At 41.4% G+C, this 24,630-nt stretch overlaps 1 protein-coding gene and 1 long non-coding RNA gene across 5 annotated transcripts in view; one reads left to right on the top strand and one right to left on the bottom strand.

Moving 5' to 3' along the window:
• Window positions 1–5,292: 5,292 nt before the first annotated feature.
• Window positions 5,293–22,896, bottom strand: LOC127382367 (uncharacterized). Its single transcript, XR_007888937.1, has 2 exons — window positions 22,853–22,896; window positions 5,293–5,803 (listed from the first exon to the last, which is right to left on the bottom strand). It is a non-coding gene; the product is annotated as an uncharacterized LOC127382367 (long non-coding RNA).
• Window positions 22,781–24,630, top strand: part of ASAP2 (ArfGAP with SH3 domain, ankyrin repeat and PH domain 2) — a 90,807-nt gene continuing 88,957 nt past the window's right edge. For all 4 annotated transcript variants that reach the window (XM_051613873.1, XM_051613875.1, XM_051613876.1 and 1 more), the window contains exon 1: window positions 22,781–22,913. In XM_051613873.1, the coding sequence (XP_051469833.1) occupies window positions 22,788–22,913 (126 nt within the window). In that variant the 5' untranslated portion in view covers window positions 22,781–22,787. The remainder of the gene's footprint in view (window positions 22,914–24,630) is intronic.

A 24,630-nucleotide genomic window follows, 5' to 3' on the forward strand; every position in this document is an offset into this window, starting at 1 on the left:
ATGATATGATGATTGCATTTGTGCAAGCACTTTGCTTTCCCATGAGCTCTGTCTTCAACCGCATCCCAGCACAGCATTAGCAGTGTCTGTCTTATGCTTTATTGTTCAAGTTCAGTCATTCTTTCCATTTCTAGAGCCACCACAGAATTCACAATTGAACAATTCCATGTAAAGGAAATGTGCCTTCTGCTATAATTAAACACTCTGTGCTGCAAACATCATAATAAATCAATCAACATGCCAAAATTTGTTCAAATAACTATAATTCTTGTATCTCAGACTCTGATAATGGTCCTTTAAATTCAAAGCTATAAACAGTGGTTAAATAATAAATAATCTAAAGGAATAGTAAAGCAACAAAAATTACAATTTATCTGGAAACAGAGTGGCCATATTGTATTCCATCTGAAAATGTCTAGCAACAGCACAACACTGATTGTATGTTAACCACAGGGCAAACCACAGAGCCTTTCTCTTTCACCTCCCCTGATATAAAATTTGGAATAATAATTTTGCTGCATATTGCGACTCCTACTGAACTTCTACTGGTGGTTTTAATTGTGTAAGGATCTAAAACACATAAGCTCTTCTGCTAGTCGCCAGCTTTAAAAAAAAACCAAACATTTAAAAAAACCAAACAAGCAATGAGCAGCACAGAAATGTTGTAGAAACTCAAGGCTGATCTTCAGTATGTTTATATTTTTTTCCCTGTAGCCAGGGTGATCAAAAACTAAGCCTTAACTAAAATTATATCCAAGATTCCTCCTCTATCACTTCTAGAACTGGGCCTTAAGAAGATAAATGCTAGTCCTAAGGCTTGTGATATAATCAGCAGAATTAGCACAGCAAGGAAATCTAGCATTTTAGGAATATTATGCAGTGAAGATGGAAAACTACAGTGCAAGATGTGCAAGTAATTCTACATCCAGAATGGCAATCACTTCAAGATTAAACATTTTTTGGGTCACAGACATTCTTGTCTGCGCTGATTCATCCACACATCACATCATGTCTGATTCTTTTTTTCCCAATTAAACAAAATGCAATCTTATTATCTGATTGTTTTTCTGGCAAGGACACTGTGTTTTCCTCTTGCACTTCTTAAAAAGAGATGGAGATTCTTAAACAGCTGGGCATCCAACAGAAATGATCTCATTCTTTAAATCTGTAGCGTCAAAACAAGACAGAAATAACCTTTGAGCGCAATGAATGTACTTTACAAGATTAAGGTCCCACACAGGAAATGGGACACAGAATTGGTTTTAAAATCTTTAATATGTGTCTCTCAGAGGAAAGATGAATTGACTTTTGGAAAGGAAGGATAAAGTAGACTTTGAATTTTCTCATGGCTGTACCATAATTCAAGTTATTGTTGCCAGCCTAATTTGTCCTCACTAAAAGCCTCTGCTTTCCCCTTTGACTGCGGGAGGAATTAGACTGCAGGATGGAGTAAGTTTTTCCAGCAGCCCTGGTAAGCCCTGCTTTTCATACCCATTGCTAAAACCATTCTTTACATGAGTAGTTTTCAGCTGCACTTTACACTGAAAGCAGAAATCTCAACAGCTACTGAAATGAACTGCAAAATATTGCTACTAGTGCTACAGGCAGAGCTATAAATCATCATGCCAATAAGGTCTAAAAAATTACTATTATTCCTAAGAAACTAGAATTTTAATATAAACCCTGAGGTATCAGCGTTTTTCAGGGCTCTTTGTGGGTCCATGAGTGCCAGAGTTTTCAGGCAGCAATGGAAGCAGAGACTGGGTATACGTGCAAGTTCCTGAAAGGTCCTCAGCTCCTGCTTCCTGCACAACACAGCTTAATACCAAAGCACTAGGTGATGTTTGGAAGTGCCAGGACAAACCTAGTTTTCTTCCCTCAGGAGTTCTGAGGGGTTTTTGGCTGTTTTTGTTTGCATTTTGGGGTGGGTTTTTTTGGTGGCTCAGGAGTTTGAACAAATTTTCTGGGTAAGCTGGAACAGACTAAACCTCCAAAAAGGAAAGGAACAGCGGTGAATGGAAATGCTCCTGCTTGGAATGGGCTGTCTTTCTCACATCTATTTGAAAAGTAGGTACACTTCTGTGCATGTGCCCATGTACTCTAGAATACGATTTATTGCAATAACAAAACATGATACTACGGTCTACTGCATCAAGTGCCTTTAGAGCAGCAGTGTGGAAAGAGCTACATCCTTCCTGCAGCAGCCAGCGAGAAGAGCAGCCAGCCTAGCATAAAGCTGAACTACAGTCAGTGTTCTCGGTTAACCTCAACCTACGTCCCCCTGGAGCCCCTGCAGCAAACAGCATCCAACAAACTCCTGTGACAGATGTGCCACAAAGGCTACTTACTACCTGACTTCCTGTCTCATGCTTCCTCTTCTCCCAGCATCCTGGCAGTTACTAAGGCTACAAAATAGGAGCTAAGTGCCTTTGCTCTCTTCTCGGGGGAGAGGGAACTTAGGAGGTGGCAGAAGTTTCAAGGCTGGTAGCTGCGTGAAGCGGACCACTGTCATGTGGGTCATGGAGAACCACATCCAGCAAATTGTTTTCAGTATCCCATGTTCTCAAGTGTCAGAATACAGTGCTCCAGATGGAAACAAACCAGCTGTCCTGCGTAAGCATTTCAGAGCCAGGCTGTCTTGTGTGCTGCTGTCACAGGCTCAAAATGGCTTGGAACTGAGCTCTATAAATACTTGTCACTTATGCCCTCCTCACTTACTTCACAGTTTTCTCAAAGAGCTGGCAAAATTGCTTGAAAATAAAGCATCTTGGCTTGTATGTAGGTTTTGATAACATAATAAATAATAAGAGCTTGTCAAAAACAAAACCACTGAGTTTTTAATATTTTGCCCTAAATCAGAACAAAAAGTAGATTTCCTCCCTCTCCCCCCCCAAATTACAAACTCTAAAATATTTTAATTACAAGTATAAAAATTAAACATTTCCAGTTCCAGTAAATTATTCCACCTTTTTTGCATATTTTCCAGGATTGTTCTTTCTCAGCACAAGACCCTGAGCTAGTACTTCACACCACAGCCCACCTGGCCTGGATAATGGTGACTGGCTTCATGAGCAGCTTCTCACTAACCCAAAGCTCCTTCAGGAACCTCTGTGGAGATATTCAAAACCTGCCTGGATACAGTCCTGTGTAAAGTGCCCTAGGTTATCCTACTTCAGTGGGAGGCTTGGACTGGATTGTCCCTAGAGGTCCCTACCAATTCCAGCAATTCTGTGATTCTGTGACTAAAAATCCCACTTGGACACAAAACTTCAATGAACTCTACAATCAGGAGAAGCTTGCTGCAACACACAAAAGTGGTTTTGCAAGCCAGCACTTGAGCATAATCTTAGATTTTAGAGGCAGCAAGGCCTTATGTCTACTATTCTGACTGCCCATCCAGCACAAGCCTTTTAAATGGAAAAACAATGTTTACATAGTTTGTGAGAGTCCCCTTTGCTCAACAGTTCAGAATTCAAGCCCCTTCTGCAGGACCTTCAGTCTGGTCCCTGTTCCAACCTCCCTTTTTAAATTTCAAACTGCATCCAAATACATCTGAGCTGATCCCTCTACTGCTGTTTTGGGCTCAGGAGAAGAAGGAAGGAGGAGTTCTTTGACCAAGCAATTATAAAAAGGGAAGTTTTGGCTGTTGTTCTTTACTGTGTTTCCAAAGCAAATATTCTCATCTCTTGGTTGTCTGTTCATAGGTACCCTGGCAGGTCTACCTGACTGACACCATCTGTTATTCCTGTGCTTGGGGAAAGAAATTAGTCTCGTCAGTCTCTGTAGGGAACCACATAAAAGCAAATGCTGAAAACCTAGTTGCTGTCTCTAATATACTATGAAGGCTTAAACCAGTGATATTTAGATCTTGAGTTGCATTAAATTTAGGCTGTGGGCAAATGCCCAAATCTTTTTGCAAGTTATTAAAGACACTTGTTGACAATAAATATATAACTTGAGTATCCAGGATGTCTATGAGGAAGAGGTGTTAAAACAACATTTCTGCAGACAACTGTTTATAATATACCCTTGAAACTTGTAGCTGAAGTACATTTTCAAACTTGGAATAATTTGTAGTTTTATTAACTTCAGGCCTGAACTTTAGGGTATAAAAAGTCTTTAAAATACAAGAAATTGTTCAATGTTTAAAAAATCTGAATAACTGGGGGGTGGGGACACGGGACTATGAATGTGAAAACTAAATCCTTCTTATAGGAGTCCTCTACACTTTGTCTTTTCAGTCAGAATCACAGAATCGTCATGGTTGGAGAAGACGTCTAAGATCACCGAGTCCAACCATCTACCCAGGGGAAAAAACAAAACAAAACAAACAAACCACAAAACCACAACCACACACCCCACAAAACCAACAACACACAACCCTGAAAAACCCACCATGCACACTAGAGCATGCCCTGAAGTGCCACATCTACATGTTTCTTCAATACCTCCAGGGATGGTGACTCTACCACCTCCCTAGGAAGCCCTGACTGCTTTTTCAGTATAGAAATTCGTCCTAATATCCAGCCTAAACCTCCCCTGGCACAACGTCAGGCCACTTCCTCTAGTCCTATCATTATTCACTTGGGAGAAGAGGCCAATTCCCACCTCACTACAGCCCCCTTTCAGGTAGTCGTAGAGAGCAATAAGGTCTACCCTCAGTCTCATAGTCTCCAAATGAAACATTTCCAGTTCCCTCAGCCCCTCCTCACAGGGCTTGTTCTCTAGATCCTTCACCAGCTTGGCATCCCTTCATTAGGATGCATAACTTCTTGACTGTGATGCTTTGGGTCAATTAGATTTTTAACTGAACTGATAAAGAAGGGCAAATGCCTAATGGACAAAAAGAATATTAGTTAATTGTACCAGAATTAACTAGTTGGATTGCATGAGGAAAGTTGCTGAGAAGCTTGAAAGGGTTTTTAATAAAATGGGAACTGTAGTTTCTGAGAGCTAAAAAAATTAATGAATGCCTAAAGCTTGAAATGTTAGATCTTATTCATAAAAAGTCTGGAGGGTGGTAACCTACAATAGTGGTTACTAATATTCCTACTTCCTTTGCTTTAAGGAGAAATAACTCCATAGCTGTGAAATCTGCAGCTTAGAAAATTCTTAAATTACATGCTATGTAGCTTTATTGGCTGCTTTATTCAAGCAAGAGTTGGCTGACACCGCCACAGTAGTGTCAGAAACTGTTTGCTTCATAAAACCTCTCTCTGATTAGACTGTGGGCAGATATCTTAGCATTAATGCTATTAGACTGTGTTTTTTTTAATTGAGTTTAGGAGGACATTTTCCTTAAGCATTTTATTTCTTCTTTCAGACAGTAAAATTAGGATTAAACACATATCCACCTTTCTTTAATCAAGGCATATTGTGAAGGACCTCCCACATAGACCTTATTGTTACTGTGATCTTCTTCCTGGTACATGGGACAAGAGCCCCATGCTTCTCCAGTAGACATCCCCTTGAAAGAGGCCTCAAACCTTTTTCTGAAGGATCTGTTCCTATTTGCTGGTGTCAGATCAAGTTTGTCTATTTCAAGGTAGCAGTCTTCTGTGGGTAGCTGGGGCTTTCTTGCCTTTCCTGTTATTAGTTTTTTCCTACTTCTTCCAAGTAGTGGGACAGGATCAACATCTTTCTGGAAGTTCTCCAGCAGTTTCCAGAAGTGCTAGATCACGATTAGGAATGCAGTACCACGCACCACAAATTTTCTGTCAGCCATAGGAGAAGATACAGGCCTAATGTCTTGCTGTCTGAAGACGCCTTCATCACTGCCCTGAACCAGGTAGTAATTTACATCCTAGAAAGTAAATATAAAATAGTAAATATAAAATAGTAAATATAAACTATCAGAGCAGTATCATATTTATCTTGAATTTATAGCAATATGTATTACCTAGTAAGGTAAAGGACAAAGGGAATTCATGCCCCCTGCACCGTACAGACATAAAATCATTGTGTTAACTGATTTCCAGATGTACCATCTAAACATAATGCAATTTGGAAGGTCACTATCGTAGTCTGTTACAATGGTGGTAGATGATACACAGCCTTAAAAAAAGTATAAGCTACCAGGAGACACTACGATATGTATAGTAAGCAGTTTGGCTAAGAGATTTCTGTGAAGACTATAAAAGGTAAGTACTCTCTAATCATAATTAACTCCAGTCCTGTGGACAGTAAAGGTCAAAACTGCAATATCTGGCAGACCCAGAGACTGACTGCATGTTGCCGTGACCTAATTCTATCCAACTTACTACAGAGATTTCTTTATCACAACCAGCAAAATGACCCAGTTACAACGGAAAAAAATCTGGTGATTTCTACAATTTCTCTGTTGTACAATAGAAGAGAAAATAACATATCTGAGCTGTCTACCATCACCACAGTGAACTTGTATCACGGTACAAAATTTCCTCATGCATGTTAAAGTGATTGTGATGACCTAATTAAATATTTTATATGTAGATGATTTTCTGCTTATGTGTAAAGGAGATTTAATGTCTTCAAGGTTGGCAGCATACATGTGCACACTTCAAATAATACTTTCTCACTAAGCAAACCCAAAGCTACAATGAAACACAAACTATTGCAGCCAGACTGCAAGCATTGGCCTCTGGGCAAAAATGGAGGCAGCAACTGGTATGTACAGAATTGAGTTGTAATGCTCTTAAGCCATTAATCTTTGCTCTGAAAATTGTAGAAGGAAGGACTGAGTGGCCTTTTTTCTCTCTTTAGCTATTACTACCTGACATTATTTCTATAGTTCTATTGCCATGCACTTCTTTCCTTGGCTTTCACTTTACCACTGAAAGGGATAGCTAAATGGAGAGTATTTGTGAGGCTGGGATCACTTGCCATCTCCTTCACTTCGGGGACAATTATGTGCTGCAAGTAGTGAACTGTAAAACAGTGAGATAAAAGAACAAACATGCTATTTAAGAAGACCAACACTGAAGATGCTGTATCATAGCATATATATATATAAAGGCTTACTTAGGGACCAGCTGGATTTGCAGCCCCAAATGCTTAGCAATATGTGCAAGGAGCTGTTGTTTTAAACAACGTGTGAGCCTCACTGCCATAGGGACTCCACATACATGTTCCACTTCCACAGAGAAAAGCACAAAGGGCCTTGCTAGTTGCCAAACTATGGAGAACAGTCTCCACTAATGAGGCTTTGCTTTGCTTTTTTGCTGTTCTATGGGAAAAAAAGGCAGCAGTTCTTTTTAATTCACAGGCAGAAAGAAAGGGTAGGGGAAGATGCTGACTTCCAGACTCTACAAATACCAACAGAAAATGTAGTCCAGTGACAGGTAATTTACTTATTGTCATTCTCTCATGAAATCACCATATTAATTTCTCACCATTGTGGGAGGATTAAATACTATGCATTCAAGTGGCCTTAATTGTAAAAGTAAGCTGCTCCAAAGGACAATTAAACTGTCCCTGAAAGTGCTCATCATCTTGGTATATGAGAATCCATTAATACAGTGAAGGTGGGACACAGTTGGGAGGGCTGAATTCTGGAAGATATTTAGTTGAAACTAGTGGAAGGTAGGTACAAAATCTAATTGGACAACAATATGCTAAGAGTAATTAATAATGGAACACTGTTAAAACTGAGAGACCAATGAAGTTATATTTTTCTATCAAGCTGGGGGCTATAGAAATCTGACCCAGATCCAGCTTCACTCAAAGTTTCAATTGCAGCCTGGATGATAGACTAGAGAACATTTCTATTAAATCTGTACACAGCGTGAAACTGCGAGGGACTGAAAGGACATTGGCTGACAAGATTAGGATTCAAAGTGATCTTGACATATTGGAAAAATATTCAGAGGAAAATTGAGAGGGTATTCAGAGGAGGCAACGCAAAGCTATACACTTAGGCCTTGTTTACACAATCCTAAGTATGAGATCTGGGCCATGTTTCCACAATCCTAAGTGTGAGATCTCTGCAGTGCTCAGTCGCCTGCCATCACCACCTAGCTCAGTACCAGTTATGTTTTACATCACCATTTGTAACCTGTTACTGCCTGAGCAACACACCACTTTCACCTCCACCTTGAGCAGAAGCAGCAGCAGCAGGCTGGATATCTACCTGGAAGTGGCCAGAGATATGTGTGAAGAGGAATGGACCCATTCTAAGTACATTATGTACATCAAGACGAGTATTGCAGAAAGAGCCAGTGCAATTGTATGGCAATCAATGGCACTAAGCCTGGGCTGCTGTAGTCCTGCCGTCTGCAGGACTTTCCAACTACATTCCCATCTTTTTCTTTCTGCTAGCAGTGCTTTAATGCAACCACATGCTGAGACAGTTCTGCGGGCTGACAACTGGCTCCACCAAGAAAGTGATTATTTCTCAACCAGAGCAGCTCCCACAGCCAGATCATCACATGATTATATGAACAGGAACAGGAACATGCATCTGGAGTTGAAGGGCAGAGCAGGACCACAGCAGCCGAGATGTGATCAGCTTCAGGTACCATAGCAGTGTAAAAAGAGAGAGGATTCAAATAAAGCTTCATGGTGAAGAATTCAATCCAGCCATGAAGATAAATGGACTCCCCCTACTAAGCCACCTTGTCCCAGGAGAAAAGAGATGTCTCATAGCTATGAAACAAGCTCCAAATACAAGTGGATTGGCTGTAGAAAAGGTGCTTGATCACCTGAAGGCCAAAGGAATAACCCTCAAAAGCAAGAGAGTCAGATCTCAAACTAACCTTAACAGGATTCTGCTCCTCTGCTGTCTCCTGCATGGTATTTGAAGGAGCAAAGAGGAGCAGATGGCACAAGGCAGAGAGTGAGAAGCCCAAATGGAGCCACAGTCACCACCTGTGCCTGCCACAGCTTGTTCACTCACCCGGAATAAATGGGAGGGGCAACTTGTGCAGAATGCCCTGACTGACTAGTTTATGCAAAATCCCTGAGTGCTGCTTGCTGCGCTGTGAAATTATGCATATGCTGGAGTGAAAGCAATAAGCAATTGTTTTCTGCAAGTCTTGCTCCCAGGCTTTTTTTTAATAGTGCTTGCCCTGTTTTGCACCCCAGCCCCCCAACCTGCACCAGGCACAGACTGTATCCCAGAGGCTGCTATATCATTGATTACTCCCAACATTGTCGTAATAGCCCCCCAAACTATTATACCAACTTTCCTGCTTGGCAAAAGAAAAGTGCAAACACAACCCAAATCTGTTAAAGTGTAACAGCATTTGTTAAAACATAACAAAGGGCTGAGCTACACAAAGACAACTGCAGTTCTCAAAGACAGAGGGTCTATAGGCAAGTGCAATGGTTTAAATGCCAGACTTAGCATGTTGTATCATGTCTCCTGCTGCATCCATCCCATCTAGTGACCCCTACCATCTGCAGCTCCTCAAGAGAAGGTAATTTTCAGCACTAGAATAAATCTTGGTCTTCTGGGGAAATATATCAACTGCCACACTTAGAGCACAAATGCTGACAGTGGTTTGGTGGAGGAAGCTGCAGATATGCAGACTGTGGTAGACAATGCAGCAGTCTCCTGGCCACTGGCACTAATTCTACATCATCTGCTCTTGCTTCAACAAAACCACAGAAGACATGATCACTTGGACAGAGTCCATAAGGGACCAATAAGAGCAACTGGAGGTGAAGAAGCATAACAAAAGATTAGAAGAATATTCTGTGGAGAAAAGACAAAAGAAAGCCTCATAAGTCTTCAAAACTTTCAAATAGTGAGGAGTAGAGCACTCAAACAAACTGTTTGTAGTGATGGCACTCACTTTTAAGTCTTTAGGAGCTGCTCAGACAAGGCCCTGTGAGGAATGATGGTGGTACAATCTTGGAACAAATTGCTGGGCCATGCAACCTCTTCCTAAATTTTTATGATTTCATAATTAATATACCTCATTGCATTTGCATTCTAGAGCAGACAAAGCAATAGATTCATTAGATATGGAAGAGGATTACAGGGATTTAGTTAAGAATGTTGCTGTAATCAGAGTCCTCTCTTAATACATTGAAAGGATTTTTGCTCAGAAATCAAGAGGCCCAGACAACTCTGCAAGCCATACTACCGATGCCAATCCTCTTCAGTCTTCAAGTTATTATTCAATTGCTCTTTCAATTACATTTAGTATAATTTGTTTTAATAATAAAAAAATATTACTCATATTTACCAAAACCAAAACTATTTAATAACTTGTATTTGTCTAAATAGAATTTGTTTAACTAGCGTATGTTGCTACCTATTTGAGCACTATTTTGTGGATTTAGTACTGCTAAACCACATTAAGTTCTTCATCCAGCTCTTAAGTCCTTCAGTATATTGCACTAACAAGTATGCTCTGGAGAGATGCTTCTGGAATCACCTCCTGTCTTTTAAGATAGCATCAAAATGGTTCTAGTAATTATTCTGTCAATCAATCCCATTTTACTGAACTACCTGCATGATCAGATTTGACTATGCAAAGTGATGAGAACAATGAAACAGAAGATCAGCACAGGATCTGCTTCACTGGCTCTTCACTTAAATCCCTCTGCAGAAACCTTGATTTTGCTAAGCTTCTCCCCTTCTTTCTTGTCCATTAGCAGATAACTGGCCTTTTACTGGTACACTTTTGTACCTGAATCTCATTGCTTGCTCCATTGTACAAGAAGGAGGAAGCCCAGAAGCAGTAGAGGTTTCCTCCAAGAAGATAGCCTGACATGTTGTTCACTGCTTTGCTTATACTCCAATGCTGAAATACAAGTTATGATCATATGATTCCAGATTTTGTGGTGGTAAAATGAATCCTGGGAAAACAGACATCCTGGCATGCTGCAGATTTATTCTGCGTCCTATTAATGTTTCCTATCCCCCTGTTTCAAAAGACATGCTTTCATTGCTTTTTGATCCAAAAGCTCAGCCAGTTTTCTGGGTTCTAGGTAGGTTGTTCCAGAGAGAAGGGGAACTGATGTTGAGGCAATTACTGTGTTTCTTTTCTTCATTTACAAATAGGTTCTCTTTCTCTAAATACAATAAAAAAATCAAAATACTACTACATAATTCTACAGTTGCCATCCCCAAATCTCTTCCATTCAAAACCTGATTAAAAATCTTTCTTTCTCAGTTTTTTCTCAGGTCACAGTACCAGACTTGTGTGGGCGTGCACTATTCCATATTTATTTACCCCTGTGATGTTTCTGCCTCTTTTTGTAAAGACGAGTAAAAAAGAACAAAGCAATACCCATGAAAATTCCTCTGCTGATATGTGTTTTCATTTGGGTGGAGTCTGCTGTTGTGTCAGCTGCTTTTTTTCCATTAAACTGTTCAGCAAATTCTCAAGAGTTAATCTTAAATGAGGAATCCCATAGTGCTCTATACAAAAAAACCATAACTTTGTGGAAGGTGCTGATAAATCCTGATTTTTTACTGTAGTACAGGACTTCGGGCCAAGTGGAGAAAAATAACACAAAGCAACCCTTTCATTTTTCATCTGAATTTTACAGAGGTTTCAAATATGCTTAAATTAGTTTTGTAGACTGTACTTCCCTTAGTCTTTGTCTTCTGTTTATTTATACTATATTAGACCCTCCAGCAGCACTCAATAAATAATCACTTCCTTTCTGTTAAAACCCACCACTGTATAATGTTTATTCCAATGCATATTTACTACTGTTTTAGCTGAAAACCACCATCATCACCAGCCTGACGAAGCTTTATTCAACAAGTCGCTAGTGCAGGCTAGTGATTAAGAAGTGAATTCACAGAAATTAGGAAAATGAAAGCAAAAACAGCTACAATTCAAAAGACAGAAGATTTCTTAGTATGCGTCAGATATAACTGTTCTTTCATTTTCTCAGCTTGAAAATAAAAGTGCAATGAAAGATATTGTACTAGAATGACTGTAGGACGTAATATCTCAGCTTAGAAAATGGGCTTCCAGCCAGATATTCAGCCTTGCTATAGTCCACCTGTAACATGCTACTAATGCAGGCATCCACCCATCAAGGCAGATTTACTGCTGCCTCCCCACCGTCATACCAGCAAGTGCACTTTCTTCCTTTGAAACAACACACTTTGCTGTATGTACATCTCATCTGAAAATCATCCCGGGACCTCGTTAACAAGACAGACCCTAACCTGCAATCCATCTTTAAACCTTTGCTGGCAAGTTCCTCGTGAGACATACAGTAAATTCACTCAAATGAAAAAACAGGTCATTCCCACTGTACCTTGCCACTGAATCATTGCATACCTCCCCTTCCTGTGCTTCAGATGCAAGTGCTGTGCTTTGCCACTCCATTTCATGTTAGCTATTTTCCTTTTATAAAGGGAGTCCAAAGCATCATGAAATCAAAGTTCTCTACTTGTTCTGATGATAGTTTTTATAACTTCTTGTCATAAATGAAAGTTTTCTTATAAAATGAGGCCATTAAGGGACTGCTGCATTAGGTCCCCAAAGAGCTCCTACAGCACCCGTTACACAGTATCAACTAGCAAAAAGTGAGCTACCAGAAACAAACCATGACAATGGCAACAGTAACAATAATGATGTTTTGCTACCTCACACTTGTTTGAAGTTTTCCACAAAAGCTGTGCTTTTCATGCAAATAGTAAGTCAGAACCTGCTAATAATAATTTATGGAAATTACATACTGTTTTGCAGCAAACAAACATTATGTTAATGCACAAAGTTTAAACATTCTTTTGGACTAGATAATTATTCCCACTGTACTTCTGGAAGAGCAAAGTTGTACAAAGGAGAACTGTGCTACCTCAGAAACATGGTCAAATAGTGCCACTACTGAGATCTCACTGCTTCTAAGTACATTTTATTATTTCTGTAAAACAATGATAATTTGTGGTAACATGAGACAGAACCTTTCTTCTGCACAGTTCCATAACATTGCTTTCATGTTAATTCCCAGAGTTTTCCAGACAGTAATTGTAGTCTATGGCAGAGCTGAGCTAGCATCACACAGCACCAGGAAAACCAGCAGATTATAACAAATAATGCACATAGGCTCTCACAGGGAACTTAGAATGAGGACAGAGAGGTCAAGCACAAGCAAGAGGTCATTTTATGTAAATAGAAGTGGAGAGCACTGAGTTTAGTCAGCTGATTATTTATCTCATATTATATTTTGCTTGAACATTTGGCTGTGGGATACAAAAATGCTAATGTGATTCTGTGGATATTCTTGAAAGCATAATACATTTGAAGAGTAGATAGATAAAATCACAGAAATAAATTCTTTGGAACACATTGAAATGGCATTCACGACAATACCACTTAAGACATTAGAGATATTACAATAATTGGTTTCATGTAAAACTGATAGCTAAAGACATTGGATTAGTTCCCAGGAGTGTACTAGAGTACATCATTGAAGATAGGTTCTTTAATTGAATGCATATAGGAATAGATATAATAGCTGGAGCCATAAACAGTATGTCACAAATCTTAACAATTATGGCTACATTTCATTTTGCACACCATCCTACCCCATAAAATAGCTTGTTTCAAATTTAAAGGTACAGAATCCAATCTATTTGCTTAAGTGGAGTTTTATATTATTTGAGGAAGGAAACAGACCATCCAGCTTTTTACTGAAAAGAACCAAGTGCAGTCCTGGAGCAATATAAATAATAAATCTCTCTTACTCATTTATAAAGAATCCATCAGTATGATACATATTTAACATACATGCATTTTAAAATTCATTATATATGTATGTGGACATTAACTCCACTTTCTGGGTTTCTATAAGTTGTCATGTGTAACTGGTTTGTAAATATGGGCTATGTATTCTTATTTTTCTTTTTTTAAATTATTTTTTTATTTTTTTATTTAGTACATTCATAGAAGCTGAGAAACTGTTTTCAGTGATGTTTAGTTTTTTATGTCCTTTTCCTACTTGGGGAAAGTCATATCCCCCATTTTTTTAAAAAAGGAGCTGACAATACCTAGACTGTATTTTTTATTAAGTGCAGGAAATTAAAAATTGTAATCGGTAGAGTGTACCTACCCTGTTCTGATTTTGCAGTTGTACATGTGGAAAAGTAAACACAGAACTACTCAAGCCAGGAGGACTACAGACAGCTGTGATCAAGTAATCAGATATCCTGCATTTAAGAACTTCCCTCAATTTTATTTTTTTCCAAAAAGATAGGTATCATAAACAAAATCATCTCTACCTTCAGCCAAAAACAACTGTGTGCTGTAATGGCTCTCTTATGACAGTTATCATAAGACAATAGCTTTGGAAATAAAGTGCTGTGTTGTCTGTTAGTGTAAAGATAATGAAAATATGTGAATGGAAATCATGTGACTTCCTTGGAATGTTATATTCAGTCTCTTGACTAACTCTCATAGATTGCTTTCAATTTGCTGTAATAATTCTTTTCCCTTGGTTAGAGGGTTACTCAACAAGTTTTACAACATTTTAAAAAATGCTTCAGAAAACATCTGAGCTGCTTTTAAAATGGAATATGTGCTTTGAAGCATATACTTGGATTCATTATAAGTTTTTTGCAGAATGTATTATTCTTTTCCAGAACCAAATTAGATTGTGAAGACATAAATGTTAAATTAGGTTGTTTGCAGCTGGCACCAGAGTAGCCTCAGTTCAGAGGTGTTCAGAAACCACACAGTCTGTTCACAAGTGTGGAAACTGTGGTGCCTCTGTTTTTCTGAAACTAATTTCAGATTGTGTTGCATTATTTACAGATAATGTTAACTAAACCTATAAGAATCACACAGAAACGATCAAATCTTGTGGTTTTTAATTCATTAAGACAATCTAATTCAGATGAGTGAGACTGATCATGTAGATAACAAAGCAAGAAAGATTAAGATTTGGATCTGTAAGTTTAATAAAAATTCTGTTCAGGTGTTTTTTGTTTAGGTTAGGAAAAGCTATCAGTCATTTAGTAAGCTGAGCTCAAGAAAGCCTGAATCTCCTAGGCAGCCCTTCTGTTGGTCCAAGGAGGGGGTGGATTGCATCAGCCCAAGTTGCCCAGAAAGGTGGTGGAGGCCACATCCCTGGAAACATTCAAGGTCAGTCTTGATGAGGCTCCGAGCAACCTGATCTAGTTTGAAAAGTCCCTGTGCATTGCAGGGGGGGTGGACTAGATGACCTTTAAAGGTCCCTTCCAACCCCACACATTCAATGACTCTTAAGTTGATTAAGCTCTCCCTCTGGTGAAGACACTCTCCATGACACACACATGGCAGGTATGGGGCAAATGATCATGGTCATTGGTCATACTCTGACCCATATGGACAGTCTAGTTGTGTGGAGCCTCAATTTTCTTCATGTACAGCTACTTGGGATGCTAATGTTGAGAAATTAAGGGGCTGCCTTAGGCACCTTACATGCATCACAATAAGCAACTGCAATGCATACAAGCACTACTGCATTTGAATTCTTAATGGCAAGTCAGTTGTTAGTATTTATATTTATTTTATTTCCTTCATCTGATACTGTAAATTTTAATGTTAACATAAATTCAGGATTTAAAAAATTATTATTATTAATCTACTTATTTGAACTACACACCAAGCAACTTGCTGGCACGTGACTTGTTTCTCTTAAATGATAACATGTTCATAGCTTTTTGTGCCAAGGTATGAAAAGTCCATTACTTAAAGCACAGGGCGATATATTCCCTTGGATTCTAAGCGTCAGTATTTTCTTGATGGACTATTTAAACCGTTTTTTTGAGGCAGCAGTCAATTTATTTATTTATTTATTTAAAATCACATAATTATTGTGTCCCTTTTTCTTCCTATCTAGACCTTAAAAATGGACTGTTTTCTCATTTTTCTGAGCACTGATGATGAAACATTCTTTTAGCCTCTGAGAACTGTGTACTCATTATCACTTTTCACTATACTTCAGTCATTAGAGAATGACACCAAAAGAATGGCAGATACCTTAAGAGAGTTAGTGCAACTCTGCTCAAACACAAATAAAGCTGACGTTAAAGGACTGAACTTTGTGGCATCCACAAGTCTGTACATTTCTACTGAAGTTCGTCACTGTCTGCCACTAATCCTACAAAGCTTGGTAGGGATCAGCTGCTGATAACACCAGTGAAAGAGGGTCTTTGTTATAACACTCTTGGGTTTTTGTACATATTGAAGACCTTGTAAGCTTTATTCAGATTGTCGGTTACTTACCAAACATTAACAGTGTATGTAACTCAGTGCCTCAGACCAACCTGTACTTTTTCTTTGTTTCCTTCCCTCCCCTCCCCCCCCCTTGTTATTTCCATTGATCACAAACATTTTTATTTACAATTCCTGCTTATGATTTAATTCTCTATCCACAATAAATCTCTCATAAATAAACATTTGATTTTTTGGCCTTCTCTTCAGTGGCAAAATAATGATTGAATTGATAAAGTTCAAAGCTAGAATGTTTTGCCTGTAGTGGATTTCTTATTACCATTATAAATGTTATCTTCAAAGAGTATAAGTTAGTTAGTTATCCCAATCCTCCCTGCTTAATGAAATTATTTTGTTTCCTTAAACTGTATTTAATAAGTAATAAGGGAGACTGGAAAATTAATATACATCTTGCTGTATTGATTTAGTTTTACTTCATTCTGTTTTCTCTCTGAAGTCTATAAGCCTTCAGGTCCTATATAATCTATTCATTTCTGACATGCATGTCTTTCTACTGCCTCAGCGACTCTGCTCTTCTTGAAAGCCTCAGAGATGATTGAAATCCTTATGCTTTGCTTTTTCAGCTGTTTGCTATTTCCCACATCATTTTACTATGTATTTCAAAATGTTATAATTGTACTCTAAGAAACTCCATTATCATATCAAGTCTAAGTTAACACTGAACAGCATTATCTAAGTATAGTCCTTGCATCCATTGTCCTGCAACTGCAGGAAAATTGCCAGAGCCTCCCATGAATTCTGAAACTGCCTGGCAGCAATTTCATACTTAGGACTGAATTTTAAAAGAGATAGCTGCTAGTGTTGGAAAGTAATGACTTAGTAATAGGTTGTGAATAAATAGGTAAGATGCAAGCAAAGTTAAGACTGTGGCACTATGGTAAGTGAAATGAGGGCAGACTGCATAATTATTTAGATGACAGCAAAGGAAAGATAATGGTGTGCTTAAAACCCACAAAACGCTAAATTCAAACCTACAAAGTGCAGGGCCACTGTGACTGAAGCAGCTAGATTTAGCAAAGTGAGGTGCCAGCCAGATTTAGAATAAGTCCAAGAGTTTGGGAGAGATGCACATGCAAAAACAGCTTCCCAAACACAATGCTAAGAGAGAAAGGATGAAGAACCAATCTCTGTATATCAGTCTCACTCCGTTATGGGTATCAGACATGGGGTACAAGATGGGTTAGTGTATCAGCAATTAAACCGAACTACACGAGAATAGGGATTGCACTGACCAAAGTACTTTTTTTTTTTCATTTTTTTCAAAGGAAATAAAAAATGTCTTCTTAGATTAATTTTGTTTTTAAATTGGAATCAGCATTTTTAACCTTCAGAAGCTAAATACCAAGAAAAGGAGGTTAGACACACAGAACTGGTGCAGAAGAAACATTTGTTTTTTGAAGCCAAATGATTACAACATTCTTGAAGTCATTCTCAAATTCATTGGTCTGTCTTAAGGGATTTAAAAACACAGGGTACATTTAATAACGTATATTAGTGTACACTAGTATACTGTCCTATCTCCCAAAGTGTGCTTACACATTTTCTGGAAGACTTTAAGAACTCAAAACCTATGCCAGTGACTGTACTAACAACTTAGCAGTATGACAGATTGCACTCCAGGACCCATCCTATAGGTCTGTACCTTTAACTTCTGTATCTCAAGACAAACTCCCTGATGTAAAAGAATGATTTCCAAACTCTCTAAGTGTCGACTGGCTATTAATGGAAATTTAAGACAGATATATTGACAATCCTAAATCCACTGCCCATCAGTCTGGAAGTGCTTCTTATCTGGTAACTCCATAAAATTAGATCCACAAATGAATTTAAGTTTTGTAACTAAAATCCTGATACACAAAGCACTGACTGAAATGGAGGATGGAATGGCTGCACTAATGCTACCCTGCAAAATCATGCCCAGAGATAGCATCAAGGTCAAATCAGCTGATTAATTCAGTGAGAAAATCCTACATCAAATGTCAGACACACCCATCTCAGCCCAAGGTTGCTAGCCACTCAAAACTTGCCTTCCACGCTGCATGCTTTGGAGAAGCCTGTCTGTTGTGATCTGCTACTTCAATTCCTTTTCCTCAAGCAGGAGCAACTGAGATAGGCAATGATCGCACTCTTGAGTAACTGCTGCTTTTGCTCCTATGAGGAGCAGCTAAGGTTTTTGTCCTTGTCTAGTATGGAGAAAAGGATGCTGAGGGGTGACCTCACTGCTCTCTACAGCTTCTTGAGAAGGGGAAGTGGAAAGGCAGGTGTTGATCTCTTCTCCCTGGTATTCAATGATAGGATACACAAGAATGGTTCAAAGCTGTGCCAGGGGAAGTTTAGACTTGACATTAGGAAGCATTTATTTACTCTGAGAGGCTGGTCAAACACTGGAACAGGCTTCCTAGAAAGGAGATGTAGTTGATGCCTCAAACCTGTCAGTGTTAAGAGACATTTGGACAATGCCCTTAATAACATGCTTTAACTTCTTGTTAGCCCTGAAGAGGTCAGTCAATTAGACTAGATGATGGCTGTATAAGAGCTGCTGTAAGCACTTTCCTCAAACTATCTGAAGCTAACAAATAAATATATTCTGTGAAAAAAAAAAAACACCCCATATTTATATCAAAGACAGACAGAGCAAACACTAAGGAACTGTTATTGAGTCAGTGAAGGACAATAATGACGTGACTGCTGTGGAAAAAAAAATTCCTTACACATTTTGATTCCTATCCCAGGCAGCTGCTTGAGGGATCATCGAATATGCTAACCAGCTCATCATGTTCCCTCCCTGCTATTTTCACAACTCCTTTAGCATGTTCTTTAATTAAACAGACATTAACTTTTGCCTCCATTTGATCCATGACATTAACTTCCAATGCTGAGCCGTTAAATTTCAAGGACACAAGGTCTTGTGCACTTTCTCTCACACTGACCCACATTCTTGTAATAATTCCCCATTAAACATCCCCACCTATCTCATAATCCATCGTGAAAACCCTACCTAAAATGTCTTAAGAAACATGTGGACAATAGTGCACAAAGATCAAAGACTGTCAGACAGACCAATAATGGCCCAGTATTTCCTTATATTCAGTCAATTGCCTTTCCATTAGCTAATTTTAGACACTCAGATCTCTAGAGACTGCCTTATTGTTCTGTTTGTACAGCACCTGGTCTTTGGTTTGGGTTCTTACTTACTGGCAGTGATGCAAATAAATGTTTTGACATAAAGATTTCTAAAGGCTCCAAACCTAATCAGAGAAGAAAATTAGTTATTTTTAAATCTATCACATTATTTTGGAGGTCTGACATGTTTTTAACAACACTGACTGATGAAACCATTACTGATGGTTTAAAGTCAGGGTAGGAAGGAATGTCTGTACATATCTAGGATTCTGATTTTAATTTCTTCTGCAAGGGAAAAGAGACCTAAAACCTGACATACTTTATGGAGTTGTGGTCTATGCATATCCATAAGACAAGAAGCTTTTCACCAAAGTAACATGCAGATTTTGGATCTTTGGAAAGTGTGTTTGTTATTTGTCTATAGTAGAAGACCTCTAACTGCAAGGCTGGGTAAAGGAAGACAGTGGCATTTTATCTAGTGTTAATTGGAGATAAGACAGAAATAAAAGTAAGGAGTGTCCAAAGGCAGAGGAGAAGGAGCCAGCAACGTGGTAAGCAAGCAGCAAAAACCTAGAGATGAAATAGTAGAACAGATCCTGTGTAAGCAAGTCTCATTCACAGCTGTCTCATTATTGAGCCATTCCACTGCAACACTTACAGATTCAAAGAATGGGGCTGGATGCTGAAAGTGTCACTCATAAATACCTAGAAGCCAGAGTGGACAGGGAGATGAGCCAGTACGATACTGGAACCAGAAAATCTAATCACACATGTAACAGTGAGGGAGTAGAGAACCAGGATAATTTATTGAGGTGTTAGAACTCTAAAAATGATGGAAGGGCTGAGAAAACATCATCTCAGTGAGAGACGTAGGACTCACACACACTAATAAAAGTGTTACTGCAGAGTAGCAAGTTGCCATATGTCAGTTGACCCACAGTCACCATCTGTGTACTTCATCTTGGTTTGTGGCCAATGCAAAGCAATTCAAATAAGCTTTGCCCTCTTTAAGAGGGGAGTTGATCAGTTTGGTTCATTAAGAAACAAAACTGAGAAATTATTAAATTATAGTATGCAAGAATGCTCATAAGGAGAAAAATCTGTATCCCGAGTACTGAATAGCTCCTTAACTTACTGAAAAAAAAATGGTAATAACAAGCAGTAGCTGGAAGACAGTAATCATGACTAGCCTTTGCCACAAAACATGAACAGAAGCAGTGGATTCTCCAAACTACTGAGCCTTTATATCAAGATTAGATGTCTTCTAGAAGCACAAGACTTTAGCTTCAGGAAAAGACAGCTGGGGGAAACGGTGAGTGAAATGCACAGTCTCATGCAAAAAGGCCTAGAGTTTCATTGGGAAGGCAAATTTTTGAATCTATTAATTTACAGATCAGGGGATACGACTGCAACCATCTAATCTAACCTGATGTGCAAATGCTGTCTATGGACTTTAACGACATATTGCATGATGTTACTTAGTTGTATATACTTCAATATCAAACTGAAGATGCAACCAATAGATACTACATTGATATTCTGCAATTTCAGACTACACCTGATAGAAGAGCTGTTGCAAAAAGTAAAAATCTAGTATTATTTGCTTTTCAGACTAAGTTTTTCATCCCTGTCAAAATTTCTAAATAAACATGCCACATTGGAAGACATAATAGATAGTTGAAGAATGCTAGTTTAGGCTGTAGTGTGATAAATTTTGCTCTAAAGGTCTTACCACCTGCTGAAACAAAAATGAAGATGTAACATCACACAATTTCAGCAAGAATGAATACTTATGCTCAACTTGGCCACAAAGATACTTATTTATTATGTGACATTCAAATACAGATAAGAAGTTTAATAATTAGCACTGGAACAGTTTATACCCATACATGCCTCATTAACTGAAACATGCATGTCTTAAGGAGGAAAGGGGTTTAGAATACAAAATTACATGGAGACAGAAGTTAAAAGCAAAATAATGGTGGCGATTTTTGTGAGACAAAATAGAGAGCAATTAGAATGGAAAAATTAGTAAGAATCAGAATAAGGAAAGAACACTCAGATTGTCATTGCTGACTCATCTGCTTTACTACAAGTGGGAAAACAAATACAGTTCATCAGCAGCACTTATGTTAAAGCAGAACTTTGTGTAACAGTAACAAGGATGGCAAAGCGCAATAACATCTGGGTAGGCCTGCAGTTATTTATTTGGACATTTTACAAGCTGCAGCAAAAGAGTACCTACTTACTCATCTGAACTCCCCAGAGAGCTTTAAATCACGGTAATAAAGAATCACTTATAGAAAGCCAGTAACTATATCACCAGGGGGGAGTGGAAGAGCCACAAGAGAGTTTCTGGGCCAAAATGCAGTCTTCCAAAGCCTTCTGCACTAAGAGGCTGGAAGTCCTAAGGGCTTCGAGGCCCAGAGGAACCACTGCCATGGATCACACCCCTGCGTGCCCAGCGCCAGCAGCGCGCCCGACACCCTGCCCATCTCCCTCTGCCACGGCAGTCACAGCCGCCACTGCCGGGGCCGAGTTTTGCACTTTCTGTCTCTATTAATCCTCGTTGCTTTATATTAAATAAGAAAGTGTCTCCCCCTCTGATAACGACGTTTCCTCTTCAGGCACAGAAAAAGCTTTCTAGGAATTTCAGCGCTCCTTAGCCTACAAGCATTTGTTGCGCGGACCTCTGGGAAACGACACCATTCCCCACCTTTAGCTCCCTCGAACCTAGGCAGCGAACTTGTAGAACAGATTAAACTGTTGAAACACAGGTGATGAACTGTGAGGGAAGAGGCTGCCCCCGCCAGCTGCAGGAAGGGACAGAGAAGCCAGCACGGCCCCCGGGCTTCCACCAGGCCCTCCTTCCCTCAGGTAGGCATCGCACCTCACCTTCCCCTGCCCTTGGGCTCTCGCTGTTGATAAACACGACGATCTGAACCACACGACTGGACTTGCCCTGCCTGCCCCCGGGACCGCCCGCCCGGTGCCCGCCGTCGCAGCCGCGCCGTTCCCGCCGCCCGCCCCTCTCCCCGGCGGGGCCCGGCAGGCAGGGAGGGGCCGCCATCTTCGCAGGGCGGGCACCGGGGGGCTGCTGCTGGCGGCGGGGCTGCTCCGGGCGTGCGGAGGCTGCCCGGGCGCGGGGTTGGTGCGGCCACGCCTGGGCCCGCCCCCGCCCTCTGTGTGTGTGTGTGTGTGTCTGCGGGAGAAAGGGAGCGGGAGGGCGGGGTGTGCAGGCAGCTCCCGCCGCCGCCGCCGCCTCCCCCTCGCTCGCCGCTGGGCGTGTGCCCGGCCCCCGGTGCTGCGTGACCGCGCGGAGAGGAGGAGTGTGGGTGCGGGGAATTTCCTTGTGCGGCGGCGGAACAACACCGCTCCAGAGAGCGGGGCTGCGAGGCGGGCGCTGCCGCTGGTCGAGCGATGTGAGGGGGGAACCCCCCCTGGGCTCCCTCCCCCCGGAGCTGCCTGCTGGGCCCCCCCTCCCCTCGCCCCGCCATGCCGGACCAGATCTCCGTGTCGGAATTCGTGTCCGAGACCAATGAGGATTACAAGTCACCTACCGCCTCCAACTTCACCACCCGGATGGCCCAGTGCCGGAACACGGTGGCGGCCATCGAGGAGGTGAGCGCGGGCGGGAGGCGCGGCGGGGCGGGGGGCGGGCAGCGCAGCCCCCTCCGGCCTGGCCGCCCCCTCGGCCTGGCTGCCGGCAGCGCGGGGAGAACAAGGCGCTACCGGCGCTGGCTCCGGCCGCTCCCTCCCCGCACCCGGCCCCGAGCAGCGCCCTCGGCCGACGCTGAGAGGAAGTGGGGCTCGCCCGGGTAGAGAGGGGAAGAAAAGGGGAGGGGGGGGGAAGGGCTGAGGTTCCGCTGCACCCCCTGGGGCTCCTGCTTCGCTTGCCCCCCCCGCTCGGAGCTCCCCCCTCAGGGCACGGCGGGGCAGGGCCGCCGGCCGCCCCCAGCCCCGCTGCCCTCAGCCTGGGGGCAGGGGCGCCCGAGGAGCCCCGGGCCTGTGGGCTCCGCCCGCCCTGTCTCCTACCTGGGGGAGAACTTGCACTCTCCAGCCTCCCCCCTCCGCCCCTTCCTTCGCAGCGACACCTGAACCGCCTGGGCCCCCTCGCCCCTCCTCCCCGCCCCTCCGGCTGCCGTGCGCGGCTCGGGCCCCTGCAGCACGGCAGAGAGGGGCGTCCTTGCCCCCGCCTGTGGGTCTGCCTGCCTCCTGGCACAGGTGGGATTTAATCATCTTTCCAGTCCCCGCCCATAGATATTTAAACACCCTCCCCCACCTCGGGCGTGTGCTTTAAGGTAGCTTTCCCTCAGCAGGCGCTTCCCCGGGGTCTGGGGGCGATGCCTTCCCGGGGGGCGGGGGCAGCGCCGGTTCAGCCGCTCCGCGGGGCGCGGGAGCCTCAGCCCCTCTTTCTCTGCCTCCCCGTGGACAGTCTGGGCTGCGGAGACTTTGTGTGAGCCGCTTTTGTCTCGCGAAGAGTGTTTGGTTTTGCTTCTCGGAAGGTGCCGTTGAAGCTGATGGCGGGAGCCCTCCCTGCCGTGCCAGGAGGGTGGTGGCTCCCAGCGCTGGGGAGAGAGGCTCTTTCCCTCCTGCTTCCCACCGGAGGGAAATCTGGGACAGGTCTGAGCACAGCGAGCGCACATTCCACATCCCGGTCATATATGCACAATGAAATGAGAAGGGACTGTGTATCTCGATTCCTCTAGCAGCTTCTCTGAAGCAACTTGTGGGAGCAGGGGAATCTTATTTGTGATGCAGATGGATTTGCTCCATCTACCTGTTACATCAGTTTTTACAGTGTGTTTAGTTGGTTTGTTTTGCAGTAGAAGCGTATCTTTTGAAAAGGGCCTCTTCAGCAAAAATAATCTTGACAGTAGTTGATGTCCCTTCTTACAAAAGAGCTGCCACTAGCAATGGATTATTAACATGTCTTAAGTGAACAAAACCCAGGTTAGGTGTTTCAACACCCTTTTCAAGATTTTCCTGTTTTGCCAGTTCCTAAAACCACTAAAGCAAGGAGTTGGATTCAAAATAATCTGCACAGAAGGAATTACTGTTTTGTTCCTGAGGTAATTTTCTTCCCTGCAAGCTTGCACTTAAATGCCTGGTTTTAATTATGCTTTATTAGCCTGACAGTCTTAAGATCTACAGTTCTGTATTGAAGATAACTTTTTTCTTAAATAATATTTATTATACTGAATCTTTTTAGTTGTAAGGCGGAGCTGCTTAATAATTGATTAACACAAAATCAAATTATTGGGAGTGTTTGGGTGAAAAGCAGTTTTTCTAGATTTAGGCGTTTTTATCAGAAGTCTCACAATAATTCACTTAAGTG

The sequence above is a fragment of the Apus apus genome, chromosome 3 (genome assembly GCF_020740795.1).
Source record: "Apus apus isolate bApuApu2 chromosome 3, bApuApu2.pri.cur, whole genome shotgun sequence".
NCBI lineage: Eukaryota > Metazoa > Chordata > Aves > Apodiformes > Apodidae > Apus > Apus apus.